This window comes from Wyeomyia smithii, chromosome 2 (genome assembly GCF_029784165.1).
Source record: "Wyeomyia smithii strain HCP4-BCI-WySm-NY-G18 chromosome 2, ASM2978416v1, whole genome shotgun sequence".
NCBI lineage: Eukaryota > Metazoa > Arthropoda > Insecta > Diptera > Culicidae > Wyeomyia > Wyeomyia smithii.
Window position 1 is genome coordinate 171,059,984 of NC_073695.1, and position 21,523 is coordinate 171,081,506.

General features: G+C 38.2%; 1 protein-coding gene across 4 annotated transcripts in view; it reads right to left on the reverse strand.

The window, feature by feature from the left end:
• Positions 1-18,727: 18,727 nt before the first annotated feature.
• Positions 18,728-21,523, reverse strand: part of LOC129719480 (rho GTPase-activating protein Graf) — a 92,344-nt gene continuing 89,548 nt past the window's right edge. For all 4 annotated transcript variants that reach the window (XM_055670845.1, XM_055670846.1, XM_055670848.1 and 1 more), the window contains one exon: positions 18,728-21,510. In XM_055670845.1, the coding sequence (XP_055526820.1) occupies positions 21,419-21,510 (92 nt within the window). In that variant the 3' untranslated portion in view covers positions 18,728-21,418. The remainder of the gene's footprint in view (positions 21,511-21,523) is intronic.

Below are 21,523 nucleotides of genomic sequence, written 5' to 3' on the forward strand. Positions count from 1 at the left end.
ATAAACTGGGACGTGCTCGTGTCAAAATTTGCCCAGCATTTGTGGCTGCTTACGCTGAGGAGCCTAAACCTTCAGCAGAGAGTAATACTGCTGAATACTTTTGCGACGTCCAAGATATGGTATGTGGCATCTATTCTTCCACCTTACTGCGTTCACACGTCAAGAATAATTGCATCCATGGGGTCCTTCTTGTGGCGTGGACTACCGGCGCGCGTCCCAATGGAGCAGCTTGCGCGTGACATAGAATCCGGAGGGTTGAAGCTCCAACTACCTTCGATAAAGTGCAAAGCGCTGCTGTTAAATCGGCACATGCAGGCGAGTGGCTCCCTTCCCTTCTATCAATCCCTACTGAACCAGAACATCCCTCCCCCCACAGACCTCCCATGCCTCAAGTTTATTTCACAGCAAATTCCCCTTCTTCCCCCACTTGTTCGAGCAAATCCCTCGAGTGACCAGATACACCGTCTGTTCCTCGAACGGACTGAAACGCCCCGTGTTGAGCGAAAATATCCAGGTGAAAATTGGAGACGAATATGGACCAACATAGCGAACAAACAGATGTCTTCAAACCTGCGTAGCAACCTCTACCTGTTCGTAAACGAGAAGACGGAGCACAGACGGTTAATGCGAATCATCCAACGAGCTGATGGTGAGAACTGTCTCTACTGTAATGCGACGGTTGAATCGCTGGAGCATAAATTCAGTGGCTGCGCTCGTGTAGCACACGCATGGGCGTGGGTGCAACAACAGATATCATCAATACTTGGTGGGTGGCGGCGACTCTCTTTCGACGATCTAATGCGGCCTGCCTTGGAAAATATACGCCTAATAAAACGTAGACAGATATTGAAACTCTTCATAATATACATCACCTACGTTAATGAAGTTAACGGTAGGATCGATGTTGGCGAGCTTGAGTTTTACATAAGATGTGCATTTGTATAATATGTAAATAATTTTTTTTTGAAACAATAAACAATACTTTTTTACAAAAAAAAAAAAAAAAAAAAAAAAAAAAAAAAAAAAAAAAAAAAAAAAAAAAAAAAAACAGGAGTACAGACTGGTGTATTTCATTGATGAAATTTACGGATATTCCGAGAAAAGTGATATTGGCTTGTGTCCAGCGGTTAGAAAGTGCCGCATATTTTCGTTGATGCTGGTGTTAACATTAATACCGTAGTGTATATCGTTAATCTAAAGAACCAGGTGCTTATCTGTGTGAAAGCCAAGATCTTTTAGGATCAATACGTTGTTCTACACCAGAATGGAGTGCCATTACACGGGTCGAATCGGGCCCAACCATGGCTGATGGAAAGAATTAAGTTTTAGTCGAAAGATTCGTGGCTCCCATTTGTACATTTGTTTGAAAGAACCTAAAAACGATAACTGGCCTAGAAAATTTTGATATTTTAGCGTACAGTCGTTAAAAAGGATATATGAAGAAATATACATTTTCGCATTTTTTGTTACACCCTTTATTTGTTTAAATAGTGTATTATCGCTTGGACCAACCAACTAATAACTTTCTCTGTGCCCAAGGAGTCGTGCACAATCGGTAGTACAGTCTATACTGCTCAAAGAGAACATACGGTTGCTGTATTTGCGCTGTTTCTTATGACGAGTTCAGAGAATTCAACAGTCATCCACTAACTGCCAAGTCCCAAGTCACTCCCCTTTTTTCCTGTGTGGACTCATCACTGCGACCAGAGATTAGATCTATTGTGATAATGCCCAGGTGCTTTTTGTAATCCGCACTTCATATTATTGGCAGTATCACTATTGAAGTAAGTGATACGCTTATCATTCATATTCGTACTTGTGTGTAAGTTTTATCTTTCCGTTTCAAGCTTTCTACTCTACTACCCGAGTCTGACCATCCTAACAATATCTCCTAATTACAATTCCTAATTAGAATCCAGATTGAAGGAAGGGTACGTGGTAGGAAGCCTAAGAATAAATCCATACTAAAGTCCTTTGACAACCAAATGGCCTGATTCTACTAAGATTCGAACTCACGACTACCCGCTAACCAAAGCAGACTCTGTAACCTTGCGGCTACGGAGCTCTCCAAGTTGTTCCCCTACGCACTGTGGGGCAGAACCCAGAAAAGTCGCGACAAAACTCAAAAAAAACGAAATTAAGTTTTCATGCCTCATTTTATTTTCTACTTGCAGTAGACATGTTATCGACCGGAAATCATGATAATTTATCTTAAAAAAAAATTTAGAAAATGTGCTATAATATTGTGTAGGTGAGGATTTACAAGGCTTGTAAAATGGAAGAAAATATTTTCGCAGATATTTTCCAGTAGGGTTTGCAAATACTTAGAAATTATTCAGCTAACTCATATGATCCTATTATAGAGTATAAACTAGAAGGTAATGCGATATTAAGACAGTTTTGTTGAAAATTCGAAAGAAAATAGTATGTAAAACAAGTTTTTTTTGTAATTTTTCCTCATTTTCGGCAATATGAAAAACATAAAGTTCTACGTTGTTTTGCTATGACACTATTATTGTACTAAAATACAAGGTATTGGCTAGTACTAAACCAAAATTCAGCTGCTACTAGTTGCGACTTACCGAGTAATACGAGTTTTCGCAGCGATTGTTTTCATGTCAATTCATGTAAAAAATCATTAATCAGCAGGGTCCGTATCGATGTTTTTCCTACCATAGGCTTTGCTAAATGCCGGTGTATGCAACACGACCATAATTGTGTTCGGAGGTCTTTCAAAACTGACGTCCAGTCCCCTCAGAAATAATTATTAGTACTAGGAAACAGTTTGTTATTGGATAAACAGTGTCTTAAGCAAAAGTAAGCGTTTAGTATCCAAATGGAATAAAATATAACAAGAGGAGCTCTTAGAAAGGGAACATGACCAACTAATCTTCAATTGAACAATGTTCCTATTTGAAATATTTTGTCACAAAAAATAACATTAAAATTATATTTTATATTCTTTCTCAAAAATGATGACACCTCATAGGTTGGCAAAAAACTATACAAAGGCAACTACAAACTTCCAATAATTCATTTCATGATGACTCGGAAATTCGAATATATCTGAAATTGAAACATATGTACCTACTCAAGTCCCAGTTATGATTCATTACTAATAATTTGGATTTATGAATAATGAAAATAATTTTATCTCGTTAACGGTCCGTTCTACAGTTGTAATATGTTCGACAACTTTATGTCAATTGATGATAGAAACAACGTTCCCGATAAAATAAAATGGCTAGCACCATTTATTCAGAAGATAGATGTCAGCGCCATCTGTATAAAAAAAAAATTAAAGCTGCCTGAATACATTTTTCAAAAAGATGTTTTTATGGTGAACAACATTGCCGAAGACATGAACACTGTGGAAACAACTGTTAAGGAGTTATGAGGTTTTGTCGCGCCAACGGACCAATTTGCCCCACTGTGCTACGTGGACAATCTGTTCTAATCATTCTTGACGGACTACACTGGATTGAGTCACATGTGCTTGTCCCGTACGAGAGTCACTTCACGTTCAAATCAAAGTGAAGTGAATACCACCCTTATACGGGACTCACATGAGTAAGGAAAACGTCTTGTAGTGATATTGCCTTGAAAAACATCGTAAAGTGACATTTACCGTTTGTGTCGTATCACTGAAGTGAAAACGGAAAAAGCGACGTTTCGCGTGGAATCATTTCACGACTATTTTGAACGGTAAACTGATTTCACAAAGATGGGGTGAGTCTTAAAAATCGTTTCATTTGTGAATGATCAATTTTCTGATCTCCTTTTTAAAAAATACATAAGTTCAACAGTTCGGACGGTTTTAGTTGTGAGATAGTTGCCACATAGTAGAATCGTTGCTGAAACATTATGAATTTTAGTTATCCCATTTATTAGCGAAGATCCACACATGGAGGTACGTGGCAACGGAGTAGAATACTGCTGAAAGAATGAATTGTGTTTTATCAATCAAAAACGGATGCATTTACAAAGTTAGTGGCCAAGAGCTTTATTATTTGAATTTGCAATTAGAATCATTTTGCATCATTAGAATTTGAATATTCTCAAAAGTGTTGAAATTCGTCTTAAATTTCTCTATCCAAAACTTTTCATAAAAAGTTTGGAAATAATGTCACCTTTCAATAAAAAAATAATTCGAGGAAAAAATTTAATCCTTTCTTTGATTTAATGTATAGTTGAGTGTTTATTTTTCAATTGTCTCAAATTGAATTCAAAATAACATTAAAACGGATGCATTCACGAAGTTAATTATTGTAAGCCTTACGGTTTAAAATGACTGTTTCAATTTGTTACAGGTCGGATTCGATTATCCGGAGACTCGATGTGGATGGCCCCTTATTCTGAATTCGATTATCCGGAATTTTAGACTCGATTATCCGGAATTTTATTTTTTTGGTGTCCGTTTTCAATTTTTATTCCGAAATTTTATCTTCACCACCCCTGCTGGCAGATTTGTTACCATTTAAGTCACTTCCAGCATGTTTGGGACATGTTCGAATTAAGTGAAAATAATCAATGTCCAATTTTTTTTTTGTTTCTCAAGATTTTACTCCTTTTTGCCTCAGTAATTAATGACTTCTGGTTACGCCACTGCATCATACAAGTAAATAAAGAAAAGAAATATTTATTTTATGTTCGTTAATCGCAAAAATTCAGTATTTTTTGTGTGATTCGATTATCCGGAATGAAAAAAATTGTGATGTTCCGGATAATCAAGTCCGACCTGTATTCCAATTCGTGACGATCTAATAGTTTCACTGATATTATATAAAACGCGCAAATTTGTCAGAAACATAGAATTATTGATAGAAAACTGCAACAGACGTGAACTAATTTCCCTTATAAAATCGTAACAACTTGGAAAAAAGGAAGTCGACCATCTGATGTCAAAGCGGGCAGGTTATCACAGGACATATTACTGACATGATGACATCATAACTGTTTTTTCATTAAATTAATCATTTTCACATTTCCTCCAGTCGGTAGGTCGGCATCAAAATGGCATGTCAATCTGTAAACAATTGTGGCTAAGGAAGCTTCTCCCAAGGAAAAAACAACACCACGGCAGAAAAATGTGAAATCGTCGGCTACAGTGCAATGAATAATTTATTTTGTAGCTCAGATACGCAGGTTCGACATGTCTGTCCGTTTCGTCGTCTGAACTTCACCTGAATCCGAGGCTGCGTACGCTGTAGCATACTTGCCACAAAGTGTCCGCGTGCTCTCTATGAGAGCTGGCAAAGAATTGAGACGAACTGATTATGTTGATGATGATCAATCTATTATTAATTGAGGCATTTTTCTTCAACAAAAGACCGGTGGTAGTAAAGCTATAAAAAACCGACGAGATGTCACCGTGTAGAAGTGAGATCAGAATGTACGGAGACGTTTGACATGAATAATAAGGAAATAGTCGCCGTAAGAGTGACACGTGTTTGAGGTATAAGTCATAAAAGATTTTAGCGTTATTCAAGTCAAAAGTACAATGGCAAGATGTATTCTAGAGCTATTTCATGATAAATCAGTTGAAAGAGCTCCTAAACCAAGTTTCAGTACATATCTTGAAGCTAAACATTATTTTGATAACCATACATTCATTCCTGCCAGTTAGCCTTAAGGTTAAATGCTTTTCTAAAAAGCTTGCTCGTGGAACCGATGGGGGAGACTATAGTACCCGCAAGTCATGCAAATTTGTGATTATTTTGTGAATTATGTGTCAAAAAAACAAAAAGTCGAGTTTCGAAATCAAACATCTAGATATTTACTTCTAAATACAAATAAAATAACTTTACAACATTTTCCTCATGAAAAAATACTCTAGTACATATTTCGAACCCCCCGTCATTCCGACCGAAAAGCAACATACATCTAAATTTTAAACACATTATTTACATTACGTTCTATTGTCCATTAGATCCCAGAGTATCCAGTAACAAATTGGCTCTTGATTATCTTTTCAATTTCTCCCCGTTCATTGTACGGTACGTCAGCTAAACAGCCGATAAACAAACATTGTCCGCCAGAAACGCCGCAATTGGTATGCATTGGATTTAATTCGATTTACCCAACCAGCAACGCGGCTTCATTAAGTTTCTCCCGTCCGCGGGTATGAATAGACGGTCTCCCACCACCATTCGGAACTTTCAAGAAGGATGAGATGATGACAGACTGATTTCGTCGTGTATAAATGTTACAGCAGTGGAAGTAGCACCAGCAACAACAGCAGAAGTAGCATCCCTGATGTGATCTCATCCGATCCCGCCTCATTTCCCCTGTTTGTGCTTGGCAAAGTCGGAAAAAGTACAACTTTTCCGCCCCTGTCCCCTTTGCGAGACGGCCTTGGCATAATAATTGTTATACATTTGTGGATGATTAATTAACCGGAGTTTGTGAATAAATAAAAATATCACCATCAGATTAAACGCTAGAGACAAGTAAAGTTATTTGGAAACAGCTTAGCCAGGTTGAATTATGCGCCTGGGAGCGATACTGAGGGCGGGTGATATATATTGTTCTCCTTCCATAAGAAAGCAGTCAGGATACAAGAATCCTAAGTGTTTGCAGAGCGAGTTGTTTCATTGCAGCTAGGAGGTGTAGCAGTAATAAAAACCTTTATCTGTAGCAGAAAGAATATCTGCGTCGCACTTAATAAAACCCGTTTCAATATATTGTCTCGTAATTACCCTGACAATAATTAGAGTGATAAGGATCCAATTGTGAGTTTAAATCGACCAGAAATTAATCTGGCAACATATCGTACACAAAACTTTATGTTTGAATAAGCTTTTTATTTTTTGGTTGGGTATATCCCAGCTTGAAAACCACGATGTTGTTTATTCGTTGCACCCCTGATATTTAATCCAAAATCTTTGACCAATGACTACATGCGCGTGAAAAAACGCGTTAACTCGAAATCCCGCGTAAAAAACCGCGATAAACGAAAAATCCGCGTAAAAAACCGCGTTGACTAAAAAATTCGCGTTATGTAAACCACCAAGAAAGACTTCAAAAAAAAAACCGAGACGCTCTACGATCAATATTTGAAATTATCCTCTTTGACGATCATTCGAATCCTTCGGAGGGTGGATGTTATTTTTCCCTAAATCTTTCACTCAATAAAAATCCACGTAAATCTTTTCGAATTATCGCGGTAACGCGTAAAAAAACGCGTTAATTCAAAAATCCGTGTAAAAAAACGATAATTCAAAATTCTGCGTAAAAAATCCCCGAAAAAAACCTGACTTTATATGGGAATATTCAATCTCAATTTCCACTCTCTAGTGAAAATTAGAGAGGAAAATTATTATATCATTTAAGTCATGTAAATTTTAGCTATCCATCGATACAGTGACCATCACATTTCGTACATTTAAATGAAAGCAATTAACGTTTAAAACTGAGGTATTCACGAGAATGTCGTATACGGCCGCCAGCAATAATGAAAGCGATTGCACATAAATGGTGTTGTGTGTAATTGTTCTAAGCCTATTTCGATGAATATTGTCGAAAAAGAAGAACGTAAATGCCGGATGTATTTTAAATGCTCACACTTTTTAATAAATAATCACATACAGAGTAAGACAAAATAAGACAAAATATATTCACTCAAGCCATCCCTTTTTAGCGGATATGAATTATCGAACTTTTCTTTTACCTCTTTCCATCAACTTTTTGCACAGCCTTTTTGGCCACTTTCCTCACCTCAGAAAGCCAGTTTGCCTCGAACAGCATTTTACTGACAATTGTTCTAGCGTGTAACCATACCGAACTAAGTACCATTTGGAAGAATTTGAGTTATTAACACCAGTGAATGTGAAAAAATTTACCCTTCCAGCTGGTGCTGGCCTAAGCCAGTCGTCGTAGGTTCGAATCCCTGCTCGGGAGAGACTGTTAGTGTCAGTAAGATCGTAGCGCTAGCCACACAATTGTCCTGTACATTAAAAAATTTGTCTGCGAAGTCTGTGTATGACAAAATAATCAGAAGGTCGAGTTCCGAATAGGAATGTAGCCCCAGGGCTTTGTTTTTCGATGTGAAAATTAATAATATATTTTTCATGAAAAAAACAAAACCATTTGAACATTTCATAATGATAATATTACAAAAATTCGCTTTAGTTGCTTGCAGAAAATATACGGGATGGTTTAACTTTGAACTCGATTAATTTTTATATGCCTGAAGGGCATTAGGCAAAAGTGCCACTGCGACAGGAATGTCTGTCTTTTGTGGCTGGCACAGATTACATTGATGGAGTTGAGCTGGTTGTTTATAAGACTGTGCCCCAATTCTGAACTACATGGTTGATGAAACCAGTGATCGTTTTGGGATTGGTTCTCCATACCTGGTATGGAGCTAAGAGGTAACTTCCGAAGAAGTTAAACCTCGACGAAGCAAGAGCCCCGCAAAAGCGAAGCAGATGCTCTGAGCTCTCAGGTTCAGCGTTGCATGAGTGGCAATTGTCGGTTGAGACTTTGCCGATTTTCTTTAAATTATAAAGAGCAGGACAGTGTCCAGTAAGGAGTTTCGTGATGATGCGTAGTTCACTACGAGTTGAATTTAGTAGCCTTTTGGTAACCGCAAGTTTAGGGTAGATAAACTGTTTAGCTTGTCTGCAAACCCTGCGCATGTTGCCAATAAGATGCTATTTCTTGCTTTTCGCATGTACTTAGTTCGCCTTTGAACTCGGATTACTCTAAATAATGTTTTTGGTGCTTAGTTCGGTTTGGTTGCACGCACGACGAGCTGTCTTTCGCATCTTCTTAAGGATCCGCTCGACCTATATCTATTAGGGTGGGGAATCGTTTTATGGAAAAAACGAAACTTGATAGCAGAAGGCCAGAACCAAGTTTTTGTTGTTCTTTTTGGGGCCCCTAACAATCCTAAAGTTATCGGAAGTCGATTGGTTTTGTCCCCGCTTGGCGCATTGCATTTAAAATTTATATGGAGATTTGTATGGAAAAAAACACTTTTTTGTTCAAAGTTGAGTATGTCGAAATTAATGTTGCAAATCATTTTTTCTGCCAACACTGCCAGTGCACAATGGTCCAGAAACCAAATTTAGGGGGAAATTTGGGTCTAGAGCTCTATAGCAACATTTTAGAGAAAAACTTTCTTCTACAATGATGTTACGTATGATAAAGCGCTTATTGAAAATATATCAAAAATTAGGGTGACCAACATTTTCGATGCAATCAAGTATCTAACTTTTTTATCGTTGTAGATAGAAGAAAAATTTGTTCTACAATGGTATAGCTCCATTAATTTTAAGTAACTTTGTAAAAAAAAGTTTTCCTCTATCTTTGAAAACAACCGATTTATATTGAAAAAACACATTTTGCACTCTAACTTTTTTTTCAAGTTTGATCTCAAATCTGTCTTTGAACGACTTTTAGAACTTTTCAAGAGAAACAATTTGCAATGCTGACATCGTAAACATCTCAATTTTACTCAAAGTTATTGATATTTTTCATCAAAAACATGCGTTTTTCATTTGTATGTCATTTTTTTTTGGGGCAAACATAAAAAATATCACTTGGTCTTATTTTGAAGGGCATACTTGACTCTATAAATGAAGCAACTTTTAGAAATATGTTTTTTTTTTAATTTGAGTAAATTCAATTTAAAAACAAGACCAAAAATTCAATAATTTTATACATTATGCATATAAAAACACCCAGATTTATTTTTTGGTATTTTTAGAAATAATTTTTAGGAATTTTTAGGAATAATTACCTTTAGATTGATCCAAAAAGATTGAAAATCGATCAACGGGTTCAAAAGTTATGAATTTTTTAAAAATTATGCATATAAACAGAACACAGTCGTTTTCTTATGGTCACCCTACTTCGAAGTTGGTCACGCAAAGTGCTTCAATTGTGCTCAAAATCGCAGGGATGCACCTGTGTTGAAAATAATCAAACCCTTATTGTTTCGTTGGGTTGTTAAGGGGACTAGCTCAGAAATAGGGTGACCATAAAAAATGGCTATATTCGATGTATTTTATTTCAAAAAATTCATAACTTTTGAACCAGTTGACCGATTTTCGATCTTATTGGGTCAAATTAAAGGTTATTACTTCTAGTTATGAGAAAAAGTACCAAAAAATGAATTTGGGTGCATTTATATGCATAATTTATGAAATTATTGAAATTTTTGTCTTGTTTTTAAATTAAATTTATTCAAATTTAAAAAATAACATGTTTTTAAAAATTCCTCCATTTATAGAGTCAAGTATGCCCTTCAAAATGAAACCAAGAGATATTTTCTATGTTTGCCCCAAAAAGAATGACATACAAATGAAATACGCATATTTTTGATGAAAAATATCAATAACTTTGAGTAATATTGAGATATTTACGATGTCAGCATTGCAAATTATTTCTTTTAAAAAGCTCTAAAAGTCATTCAAAGACAGTTTTGAGATCAAACTTGAAATAAAAAAGTTAGAGCGCAAAATGTGTTTTTTTTTTCAATATAAATCGGTTGTTTTCAAAGACAGAGAAAAACTTTGTTTTACAAAGTTACTTAAAATTAATGGAGCTATAACATTGTAGAACAAATTTTTCTTCTATCTACAAAGATGAAAAAGTTAGATACTTGATTGCATCGAAAATGTTGGTCACCCTAATTTTTGATAATTTTCCAATGGGCGCTTTATCATATGTAACAACTTTGTAGAAGAAAGTTTTTCTCTAAAATATTGCTATAGAGCTCTAGACCCAAATTTCCCCCTAAATTTGGTTTCTGGACCTTTGTGCAGTGTACCGGCGTCAGTCAGATTTCCATTAGAAGTGACCTCAGAAACACGTTGTAGATTCTACCTACGCCTAGAATGTTGACCTGAATTTGTTTGCTTGATCCAGCTGAGTGTATAAACTCGTTACGACAGGTTACTTCTGAATCCTGCTGACACCGGTACATTGGTAATGTTGGCAGAAAACAAGATTTTCTGCATTTAAATCGACATACTCTTCTTTGAACAGCTATAGCTCTTCTTATGGACATCCTAGCTCTTCAGTGTCTTCGGCAAAGTTGTTAGGCATCTAAAATACTATACTTTAACATAATGTAGTGCATTAATAAAGTATTATTGAGCTCTCTAGAAAGGTAAATGCAAAAAAGTAGGTTTTCCCATATAAATTTCCATACAAATTTGAAATGCAATGCGCCAAGCGGACACAAAACCAATCGACTTCCGGTAAGTTTAGGGTTGTTTGGGGCCCTAAAAGGAACCAAAAAAGCTTGGTTCTGGAAAATCGATCATTTTTCCCCACCCTAATAATTATATATCTATTAGACGAAGGTCTGGCGTCTTGGGAGAGTTCATGTCTTTGAGCACCACCTGAACGTTGTTCGCGGCATACCACTCCATGGCCTTTTTCGCAATTGCAAGATGCCCGAATTGTATTACTTGGGGTAAAGCAACAGAGGCGGGGTAAATCTTCTTAATGTTATATCAAGAGGGTAAGCAATACTCAAAGTAAAATAACAACAAAATTACCATGATCCTCCACCTTTTTTGGGGAGAGGGTCGCCTTCCTGGCCAAGACCGGTCAAAATATAAAAAATCTTGCCTAAGCTTCGAGACAGAATTATCGTGCATTCGATAAAGTTGATCTCGACACCACCCCCCTCCCCCTACGTGGACAACTGCCCATCTTAATCCTAAAAAATATGTATGGACCGTGGACATAACACAATTCCTATATAAAAACACTTGGAATGTGCGTTTGTTATAGCGATCACGAACCGGCTGGAGATGGTGATGACTATGACGAATCACCAGTTGAGATAAGCTTTATGACACCACCTGATGATAATTTTAATACTATTGACTATATTGTGACAAATACTGATACCTCGAACCGTGGCTCATTCGGGAAAAGCTGTGTTGGACCTCCGGTGGATTGTGGGGCCAATCAAGCTTCCAATGATTTAGTCCAGGGACCCTTGCTACTATACTACCAGAACGTCCCCGGTCTCCGAAGTAAAATCGAAGAGTTTTATTTGGCTGTATCTGACTCTTTGTATGACTGTATCGTCTTAACTGAAACCTGGCTGAATAATCAAATTTGCTCATCGCAGTTGTTTGGATCTCAATATGTTGTGTTTCGTAGCGATCGTTGTCTGGCCAACAGCAATAAAACGATTGGTGGAGCTACAAGAACAGCAGTTCGTCGATCACTAAAATCTGCTCTGCTACACCATGCTATGGAGGAATCACTTGAACAGCTATGGATTACAATTGATTCCGGTGATACCAGAGTTGTAATTGGTGCTATTTATATTCCACCAAATTTGTACAATAAGTATAACGTAATCGAGAAGCACATTTCCTCACTTGAAAAAGTCTGTGACTGTATGGGCCCTAACGACGATCTCATTTTATTTGGCGATTACAACCGCGCTGGGATAACCTGGGCAATGCATCCTCGTAACAAATACCTCATTGTCGACACCCTGCATTCCTCAGTTGATGCTAGTAGTTCCTGCTTACTGGATGGTGTCGCATTGCATGGCTTGTATCAAGTCAATTCAGTACACAATCAGAATGATAGACTGCTGGACCTGATTTTCGTCAATCGTTATTCATTGCCTTCCTGTAATGTATCTGCTGCACCTGACGTCCTCAGTGTCGTTGACGCTCATCATTCGCCTGTGATGGTTAGCTTACATAGACACTTGAAACAGACGTTTAACGATGAGTTTGACCCCAACGCATTTGATTTTCATCGAGGCAACTACGACGCTATGAGTACAGACCTACGCATTACTTTAACGAAAAATAATAAATTTCATAAGCTTTAAGTCATAATCATGCAAGCGTACTTCGATTATTAAACTTGCGCTTCTCGTGATTTAAGGCTTTGGCTACAATTTCGAACACACTTTATCACGGTCGAACTCAAAACTCTGAAAAAACTTGTATACAAGGGCAAATTGAAAAAAAAACAGACTCGAAAAATTTGTCTGTAAAATTCGCATATTCAGTATTCCTGATATTACTAAAAACTTCGTTTGAGTCATGCATGCGTTACAGCAAGAAGATAGTTACACGAAATCAGAAAACGAAGAATGTTCGTGTTCTCTGTTTTGAGTATAGTATTCGTTTCTCACAATATTCATTGGTTTGTGCCAACGTAAGAACCCCGATAACACTCACGGAACGCGACGAGAGACAGGACACAACACTTATTGTTCTTACAAAACATAAAAAAGGAATTCAATTTACCTTTTCAGTCGACCGGTTTCGTGCAGCGATCTTGCCCATCAGCTGGACGATGTCCGACTAGTTGCGCATAGTAGTTGTTGTTTTCTAGATATCACAATTTCACCACTGTTACAGCTTCGTCAGGTGAAAGAGCGAAGAGAGTATTGGGGGATCATCCTCATTCATTAATGGATTGTCGGCGGTGGTGATGTACATTGATTCCCATGCGTTTAGGTTCGATGTTTTTCGTACATTTTTTAATAATTTTGCATTTTTCCAGTCGATGGCATGGTTTTGGGATTGTCAACTGCATTGTCAACTGCATTCTTATGCTCTCGCAGTCGCACTTTTAATTTTCGTCGTGTTTGGCCAATGTAAACCGCGGAGCAGTTTTTGCAGGGGATTTGGTAGACACCTGATTTTTCATCCGGGGGTACTTTGTCTTTTGAATTGCACAACAGATCTTTCAAGGTGTTTTCACTTTTGTAAACAGCATAGAAATCATGTTTCTGTAGTACGGATTGGACGGGATTGGTTATTTTTGGGTAAAATGGAAGACTGATTCTATGCTGTTCTTCTTTTTTCGGTTTTAGTGTTGTGCAATTTAGCCTGTGTTTTTTCCGTTGATGTTTTCGGAGAATTTTGTTTACAAAGCCTTTGTCGTACCCATTCAACTATCCTGTTTCTCTGGGTTTCAAAATCTTCTCTGTCCATCGGTATGTTGTATAGGCGGTGTGCCATAGAATGGTATGCTGCTTGCTTCTGGGCGCCGTAATGGTTAGATTCGTTTCTCCCTCCCAGGTTGACACTAGCGTTGTGAGCAATAAAACAATGAATAGGACGTTCAAAAAGCGAGAGAGAAGGTTTTGTTTAGGTCACGTTCTACCTACGCAATTACATGGGCCCGGTCGAAAAGGGATATAAAAGCCAAGTCAAAAGAACTGTTGCACTATGTTTGCAATAAAACCGAGCAACATTGGTATTAAAATTCATGAAATCACTACAGGAGTTGATGTTCATTCATCAGTCTATTTGATCTATCTGATGATTTTTCTCCGAAAAGGTCATTCCGGAGCAGATTACATGGTTCCACATCGAAGCAACAGGTGGTGGTCAGATTCGGAGACTGCACCATCACCTCAAAGCGATCTCTGAAGCTCTTGGGGGTTTTGGTAAACAACAAGCTCATGTTTGGGATAGAGGTGGGAAAAATGGTTCACTATAGTGAGCGGATCAGAGCGGTTCCGCTCACTAAGATGAACTAGTTCTTTTTAACAGCTCACTCGCTCTTTTCGTTCCTACATAACTTTTGGTTTTATCAGTGTAGCTGATTATCAGACACCGCAAGCGAGAGCCAGGTGAAAGCTTTACACCCGATTTGCCAAGCGCAAGGTCACGCGCAAAATTACAATAGAACTCCCAGAAACAAGCTGCCACCAAACGTCTGCCCTGATATGCATGACTTGCATTTCTCATCACCCAGCCTCTCATCTTTCGAAATCTTTCGCTCTCAGAAGAACTGGTTCTTCCGATGGCTCTTTTGTTCAGCTCGCAGGCAATCCGCTCGCGATCAGAAGATTTCGATCTTTTAAAGAACTGATTTCCTGATCAGCTCGCGAGCGGATTGTCTGCATAGATTCAAAAGATCAGTAAATCAGTTCTATCGCTCTTTTCGTTCCACTTTTCGTTTGCGTCCCGGCGTTAGCCAGCCCGTGTGCTGTGTGTGAACTGTGGCAAGTAGATTTTATTTTTTATTCCCGCGGCTGGTGGATGGTTATGCATACGAGAGCAGGCAGCCGGCGGCAGCTATTTTCTGGGAGTTCTATTGCAGTGTCGCACGCTTCTTTGCGCTTGCGGTGTAAAACATTCATATGGCTCTCGCTTGCGGTGTCTGATCAATAAAATCAGCTTCAGCTTTTTGCTTAAAGTAAGGGCTGAGTTACCGCTCTTTAAAAAAGAGCGATAGATCACTCACTCACTTGGAAGAACCACCGGATTGCCCACCTCTAGTTTGGGACCCACGCCGACTATGCCTGTAGGAGGGCCTCTTCGGCTATTGCAGCACTATCTCGCATGATGTCCAATAGCTCAGCGGTGCATGGTAGTAATCGAAAACTTTTGCCAGCGTGGTTTCGCCCATACTTAGGTATGATAAGCCAGTGTGGTGCAGAGCTCTAGGTACGAACAGTTACCGTGGTAAACTGGAAAGTACCTACAGGCTCATGTGGCTGAGGGATGCGAGTGCGTATCGTACAGAGTCATTTGATGTAATTTGTGTCTTTTACGGCATGATGCCTATTAGCATCTCCCAGCTGGTCTCGAGGTACGATGCTGGCCTAAAAAGCCAGTCGTCGTAGGTTCGAGTCTCGGCTCGGGAGAGACTGTTAGTGTCAGTAGGATCGTAGCGCTAGCCCCGCAATTGTCCTGTACACTAAACAGTTGGCTGCGAAGTCTGTGTATAAAGAACAGAAAGTCAAGTTCCGAATCGGAATGCTGCACCAAGGCTTTGCTTTTTTTGCCTATCAGCATCGCCATTAAGGAGGACAGAGAATGCCTCGACCAACGTGACACAAGGGGCATACGAGGAACCAGGTCATTCTCAATATTCCGAAAACCAGCAAACAAAGGTTCGGGCATGCTGGGTCCCTCTTGTGTCCCGAGGGCGTGGATGCGATAGAGCGGTCTGAACACGTCTTCTTCGTATACCCACGCTTTGTACGTGCGAGTAGCGACATGATGGCAGAGAGCGGGCCAGGCACTACTCCGGAGGATGTGCGACGACCCGGACATCTGGAGGGCGGCTTATGAAGCCGCCTCCCAGATTGGCTTGGAGCTGCTACGTGTACGGCGGGTCAACTTACATCACGCCAGTGGTAGCTAGTTGCTAGTCTCCAGGTAGTTACCTAGGAAGTTATAAGAGTAAAAGGGGCGTGTCAAGCACAAATGCTACTCCCCGACGTAATACTTAACCTCGTCCTAGGAAGATAAGGGCTGGAGACTGGAGTGGTTATAGTGGGTCCAGGCCGAGTAGGTGCCTAGTTTCATCTCCACTCCCTTAGTTCTTTTCTCAGGTGTCTGCTTGAAGATTTCCCCATCACTTTTAAAAAAACATAGTCCCGGAGATCCGGATTTACGGAACCATATGGAGCCTACGGCTTTTTAGGTCCCGTATACTTGAAATAGACAAATTTGTCAATCTTTTGACGGGGCAAACAAAAGTTAGAAGCATTTCATTTTGGTGGGTACCCGGGTACCACGCCGAGCGCTCTGGACAACTAGTTCTATTAGCGTTACGATGACGCAAGTAAGAAGACGTGTACTTGTGTGAATGTAAGGACGCTAGCGATGGACGCTCGAGACGTCTTGTACGTGCACTGAAGACATACTTAAAGTACACTACAAGTCTGCTCACCGATTACACGACAAAATTTACTCTGAGAAATGAACATAATAGATGATGAGAATTTGCATCATAATAGATATTGTGATCACTTTTTATACCCCTCGTACCCCCCCCCCCCCCCGTGGTCTTTTGGTTACCACCACCTCCCCCCCTTCCATGCCGACTTTAACCACGTGATCTTGTAATTTGTCAAGTGCCAAAAATTCACTCTAATTTTTACATTTTTTTTATTAAACTTTACACTTTATATTTCGGAGAAAAAAATGCAGAGGCTTAATTTTTGACTTGGTGGCAACAATAAATTATAAGTCAGGAAAAAGGACCACATGGCTTCACCCCCGTGCGTGATCTTTCGTGGTATTTTAACAAACCCCCCCGTCCCCCTCTTTATGACCACGTGGTTTAGGAACGGCCCCTTATAAAACTTTATATTAGTTCAGTTTTATATTGTTTGTGAATGGAAAGATAGACACAACATTTTTGGCTAAAAAGATTGATATGATGGTGATGGTTTGAAAAGCAATTTGCTCCTGTAGAAATGGTAAAAAAGGCGCAGCTCAGAGCAAATCGTGCTTCGCGGAGCACTTGATGCCTAGTCTCGCGACAGGGCCGCCGTCTTGGCGAGACACCGCATTCCATAGCTCAGCCGTCGGCTGCAAATCAGACGCAGTTAGACGCTGGCAAATATGGAAATACAGACGATTACCGAAACCTTCCTCAGTTAGCATAGATCCAAGATTTACACCGGGGTCGGAAGCGGATCTTTACGAAAGTTACTTGTATCCTAGTTATCCCGAGGAGGGTTGAGATAGTGACGTTCTCGCTAGAGCTGACAGGTCGCAACGGGAATTTGATTTATAGTTATCAAAATTTGCTAACCAACCTGGAATATTGCACCAACTTATTCATCGAATATAAAATGCAGGTGCTCCACCAAATATTTTGGCTTGAAAAACTAGTCCGCTGAGCAAAAGGTCTGGGAACCCCTGGTTTACAGCGCTACAGTCCGTTGTCCGAATTCGAAATTGTTTATTAAGCACAGACTTTGCAGCCAGCTGTTGTTAGTGGACAGGACAGTAGCGGAACTAGAGCTTCAATTATGCTGGCGCATGAAGTCTCTTTCAAACAGAAATTCTCGTATATCGTATACGATCGTAATATGTACTGGGATATTAGATCAGCAGTGATCCTCGAGACCGACTGAGGTATAGTTTAAGAGATCTGAACATTCCAGTTCTCTGCTTCACTTCTTCATTCAGAGTTACAGAAACAGCAAACGTCAATTAAAACTGTGTTCGTACTTTTCAAATAAAATAGAGCGAAAACCTTCTAGCTCGTCCTGCGGTAAGGCGACATCCATAAACTACGTAACGCAAAAAACCCGATTTTTGGACCCCCACCTCCCCATATGTAACGAAACGTAACGCCAACACCTACCCCCCCATAGAAAATATGTAACGCTGCAGAAGGATTTCCTTGATAAAATGCTCGTTTTTGGATAATCTCTCCAGAGATTTTTCGTTACGTAACGTTTAACTCATCTCCCCCCCTCCCCTGTGTAACAAATCGTAACGCTCAAGGATAACCTCCCCTCCCTCCTATGAGCGTTACGTTATTTATGGATGCCGCCTAAGATGCTGAAGCCAGTGGTCGTATACATTAGTCCCGGTTCGGGAGAGTTTGTTAATGTCAGCAGGATCGTAGCGCCCAGCCCCGCAATTGTGCGTATACTAACAGTTGGCATTTTTTCCAAAAAATCTCATTTAATATTTAATATTATATGTGGAAATCAGCACAAACTGCCTTTGGAATATTGAAAAGTTAATTAGTATTATCATATTGACCCTCTCACTAGCCTTTCGAAATATTTACCAAACCCACTCAAATTGCATAAATATATTCGTGAACAATCAGTATATTGTTCAAGAATATATTTATGCATTTTGAGTAGCATTGGTAAATATTTCGGAAGACTTTTTGCATCCAAACCTGTGGTGCTCTTGTGTAACCATGGCAGAGAGTGGGTTGAATCACATTTGTTTCGATCCATTGGACCATATTGTTGTGATATTTTATCTACGAAACGAAGTACCCAGCAGCGTTGCATAATTTGTAATTTTATTTTTTCTTTGACTGATACTCCCACATACCAAAGAATCATTCTGTATGATACTTGTATAAATAAAATAATTCACATCTCTTCTCATTACTCTGAATTCCGATTATTCGCAACTGACTTTTAAAAGACATAAAATTAAATAACAATATATCTACAAACCTTAGCATCAAAAAACACTTCATATTGTAGTAAAGAGTTTCTATTCGCAAACGTAAAAGTTGTATTCAATCAAACCCAAAAACTACTATCTCGTGATATTTATCTCAGGCCTTAAGATTTTCTTCTATATTATAATACTTGGCTACTCTCAAGATTTGTGATGCGCTCTCCGTTGAAGGAGGTTTATTGAATTAGTTATTTGCTTATTCGTTTCATGGTTAGATGGAATTTTAAATCAATGCTAGTTTGCAATAAAAATTAACAAACAATAATATAACCGAAACATAATAACAAAGTCTATATCTACAAGTGAAGCTAAAAAGTGATGGTAAAATTACGAGGAAATTGAAATATACTAAAGAAACTAGATCTAAATACGACCTATTGATTTTATGTTGTGATTTTATCACAGTCTAACAATTCCTTGCACCTCCTTCATTTTCTCTTTCTTTCTACATTGCTACAAGTGTTTCTCAGTATTTTGTTTAAAATTGGATTAAAAGGCAATGCGAATCATCCCATTAATCGAAAGGTAGAGACAGCAAAAAAGCTGAAATAGCTTGAATAAAAATTAAGAGGAATGTTTGGATTGACTCACTACTGTTTCAAATGACATACTGTTTTGAACGGCAATTCGAATAAATAAATAATTGTTAAATGAATAATATCGTTGAAATAGACAGATATAAACTACAGTATCGACGTTAAAAAATAGGGAATGCCTAAAGAATATAGACGAAATGAATCACTACATAGGGGTTCTAATAATAATAGTTACTATCTTCCGAGAAGTAGAGCCAACGAGTGTGATGCCATAAAGCTTGTTTCACTTTCCTTCACTTTTTATAGATGCTGGATAAATATGTTTTTGTACGTTCTTTATATGGCAACCGATATTTCGAAACAAAAAATGACCAAGTCGCATTAATAGTTAAAAATCGTGAAGAAAAATTCATGCAGACACCTATCTCAGCAAGAGCAGCACATTCACACCGTTACCTAATATATAAATATGTACACAAAAATTAAAACTAGGCCAAATTTAGTGCCACTGCGTATTTGTTAAAAGCCATGAGGACTGTATAAATATAAAAATAAGCAAAACAAGACGAGCAATCTCTTACTCGACGGTTTTTTTTACGATTTTGTAAGTTTGAACTAGTTAAAATGTTCGATTCTTGCCTTACGTCTCATAGTTCTTGCTGGTTCACTTACATACTTATTTCACTAAGCTTAGCATTAAAGTTTATTTTTCTGGTGTCATTGTTTTCCATATATTTTGCATTTGTTTAAAAATGGATACATTTTCTAGTCCTAAAATTAGGCTACACCTGAATAAATTTACATATATTACACTGATTTAAAGATGTAGCCCAGCATTTTGCACCTAGTGTGCACATTGCGATACAGTCGTATGTGTAGTTTCTACAATGAGAGTCTTAGGCGAAAGAGCAGTTGTTTTATGATGATATATTTAAAGTTTGTTCTAATAATCTGCAAACGACTCATTGTTGAAAATCAAATGCGATTATGTGAACATTCCAGTCATTATCGAGCACATCTATAAAAAATGCAATGATTGAAAAACCTACAAAATATTCTAAAACCGCTATCAACTTTATAATTGCAAGCGCGAAAACTGAATAAAATTACTATACTCAGTAATTGGACGGTGCATACTTGTATTTTTGCCACAGCAAAACATCAGTCCGGTGTGCAATAAATGAGCTTACGTTTTGCATGGGGAGATAGAAAAAGTTATTTACGAAAGCCAGGCGCACATATTCAGATTATTATTCTACTGAATTTTAGTGACGTTCTAAAACCATTGAATTCATATTGCATTGACATGAAAAGTGTATCCACTTACACGAATATGCTTAATAGCCATTATAGTTAAATGTTATTACTTTGCATCTATTGGTGTTTCAGTTTATTATTGTGATTTGTATTTGTTTCAGTTTACTGTTAAGAATATTATCATTCCTCATTCTGTTAGCTAGTTTTCGATGTTCCTACTTTTTTGCAGTACCTACTATGGCACGCATCATTAAACCAAAAAAAAAACAATACGTTTACTTTCAAGAGTGCTTAAAAAGCAATAGAAAAATAAAAATACTGTTACATACAGTAATCCATATATTTACATAAACATACTGTCTGTATAACACGAAAATATTTAAATGCGTTATATTAATTAGATCTTTTGACACAACAGGATTTCAAAAAATATTATATAAAAATGTAAATGACTGGCATTTCTGCTATATTGTAGAAATTAGTTATCAAAAAAAACGTTCAAGAAACAAAAAAGTGTGCTGTAACTTCAAATCTATTCGCCAAGCCCTCACTTATTCAACTACTTGCAATAGTTATTCATCGCTCAACTACTTTAGACACACATAGTACAGAACATTGTACGTTGTTAGACGTGCAATTTGGTATAGCAGCTGCTCGGTTTTGCATAGGCTCTCCTGTTATTTTAGTAGATGCGTAGTTGCGCGATGTGTGGACTTACTTCAGTACTTCTACGTAGTTTTCTGGAATTAAACCAGACTTGCCGTTCAGTGTGCCTTCTAGCCAGCCCGGTTCATTGGAACGTTTCACTAAAATGAAAAA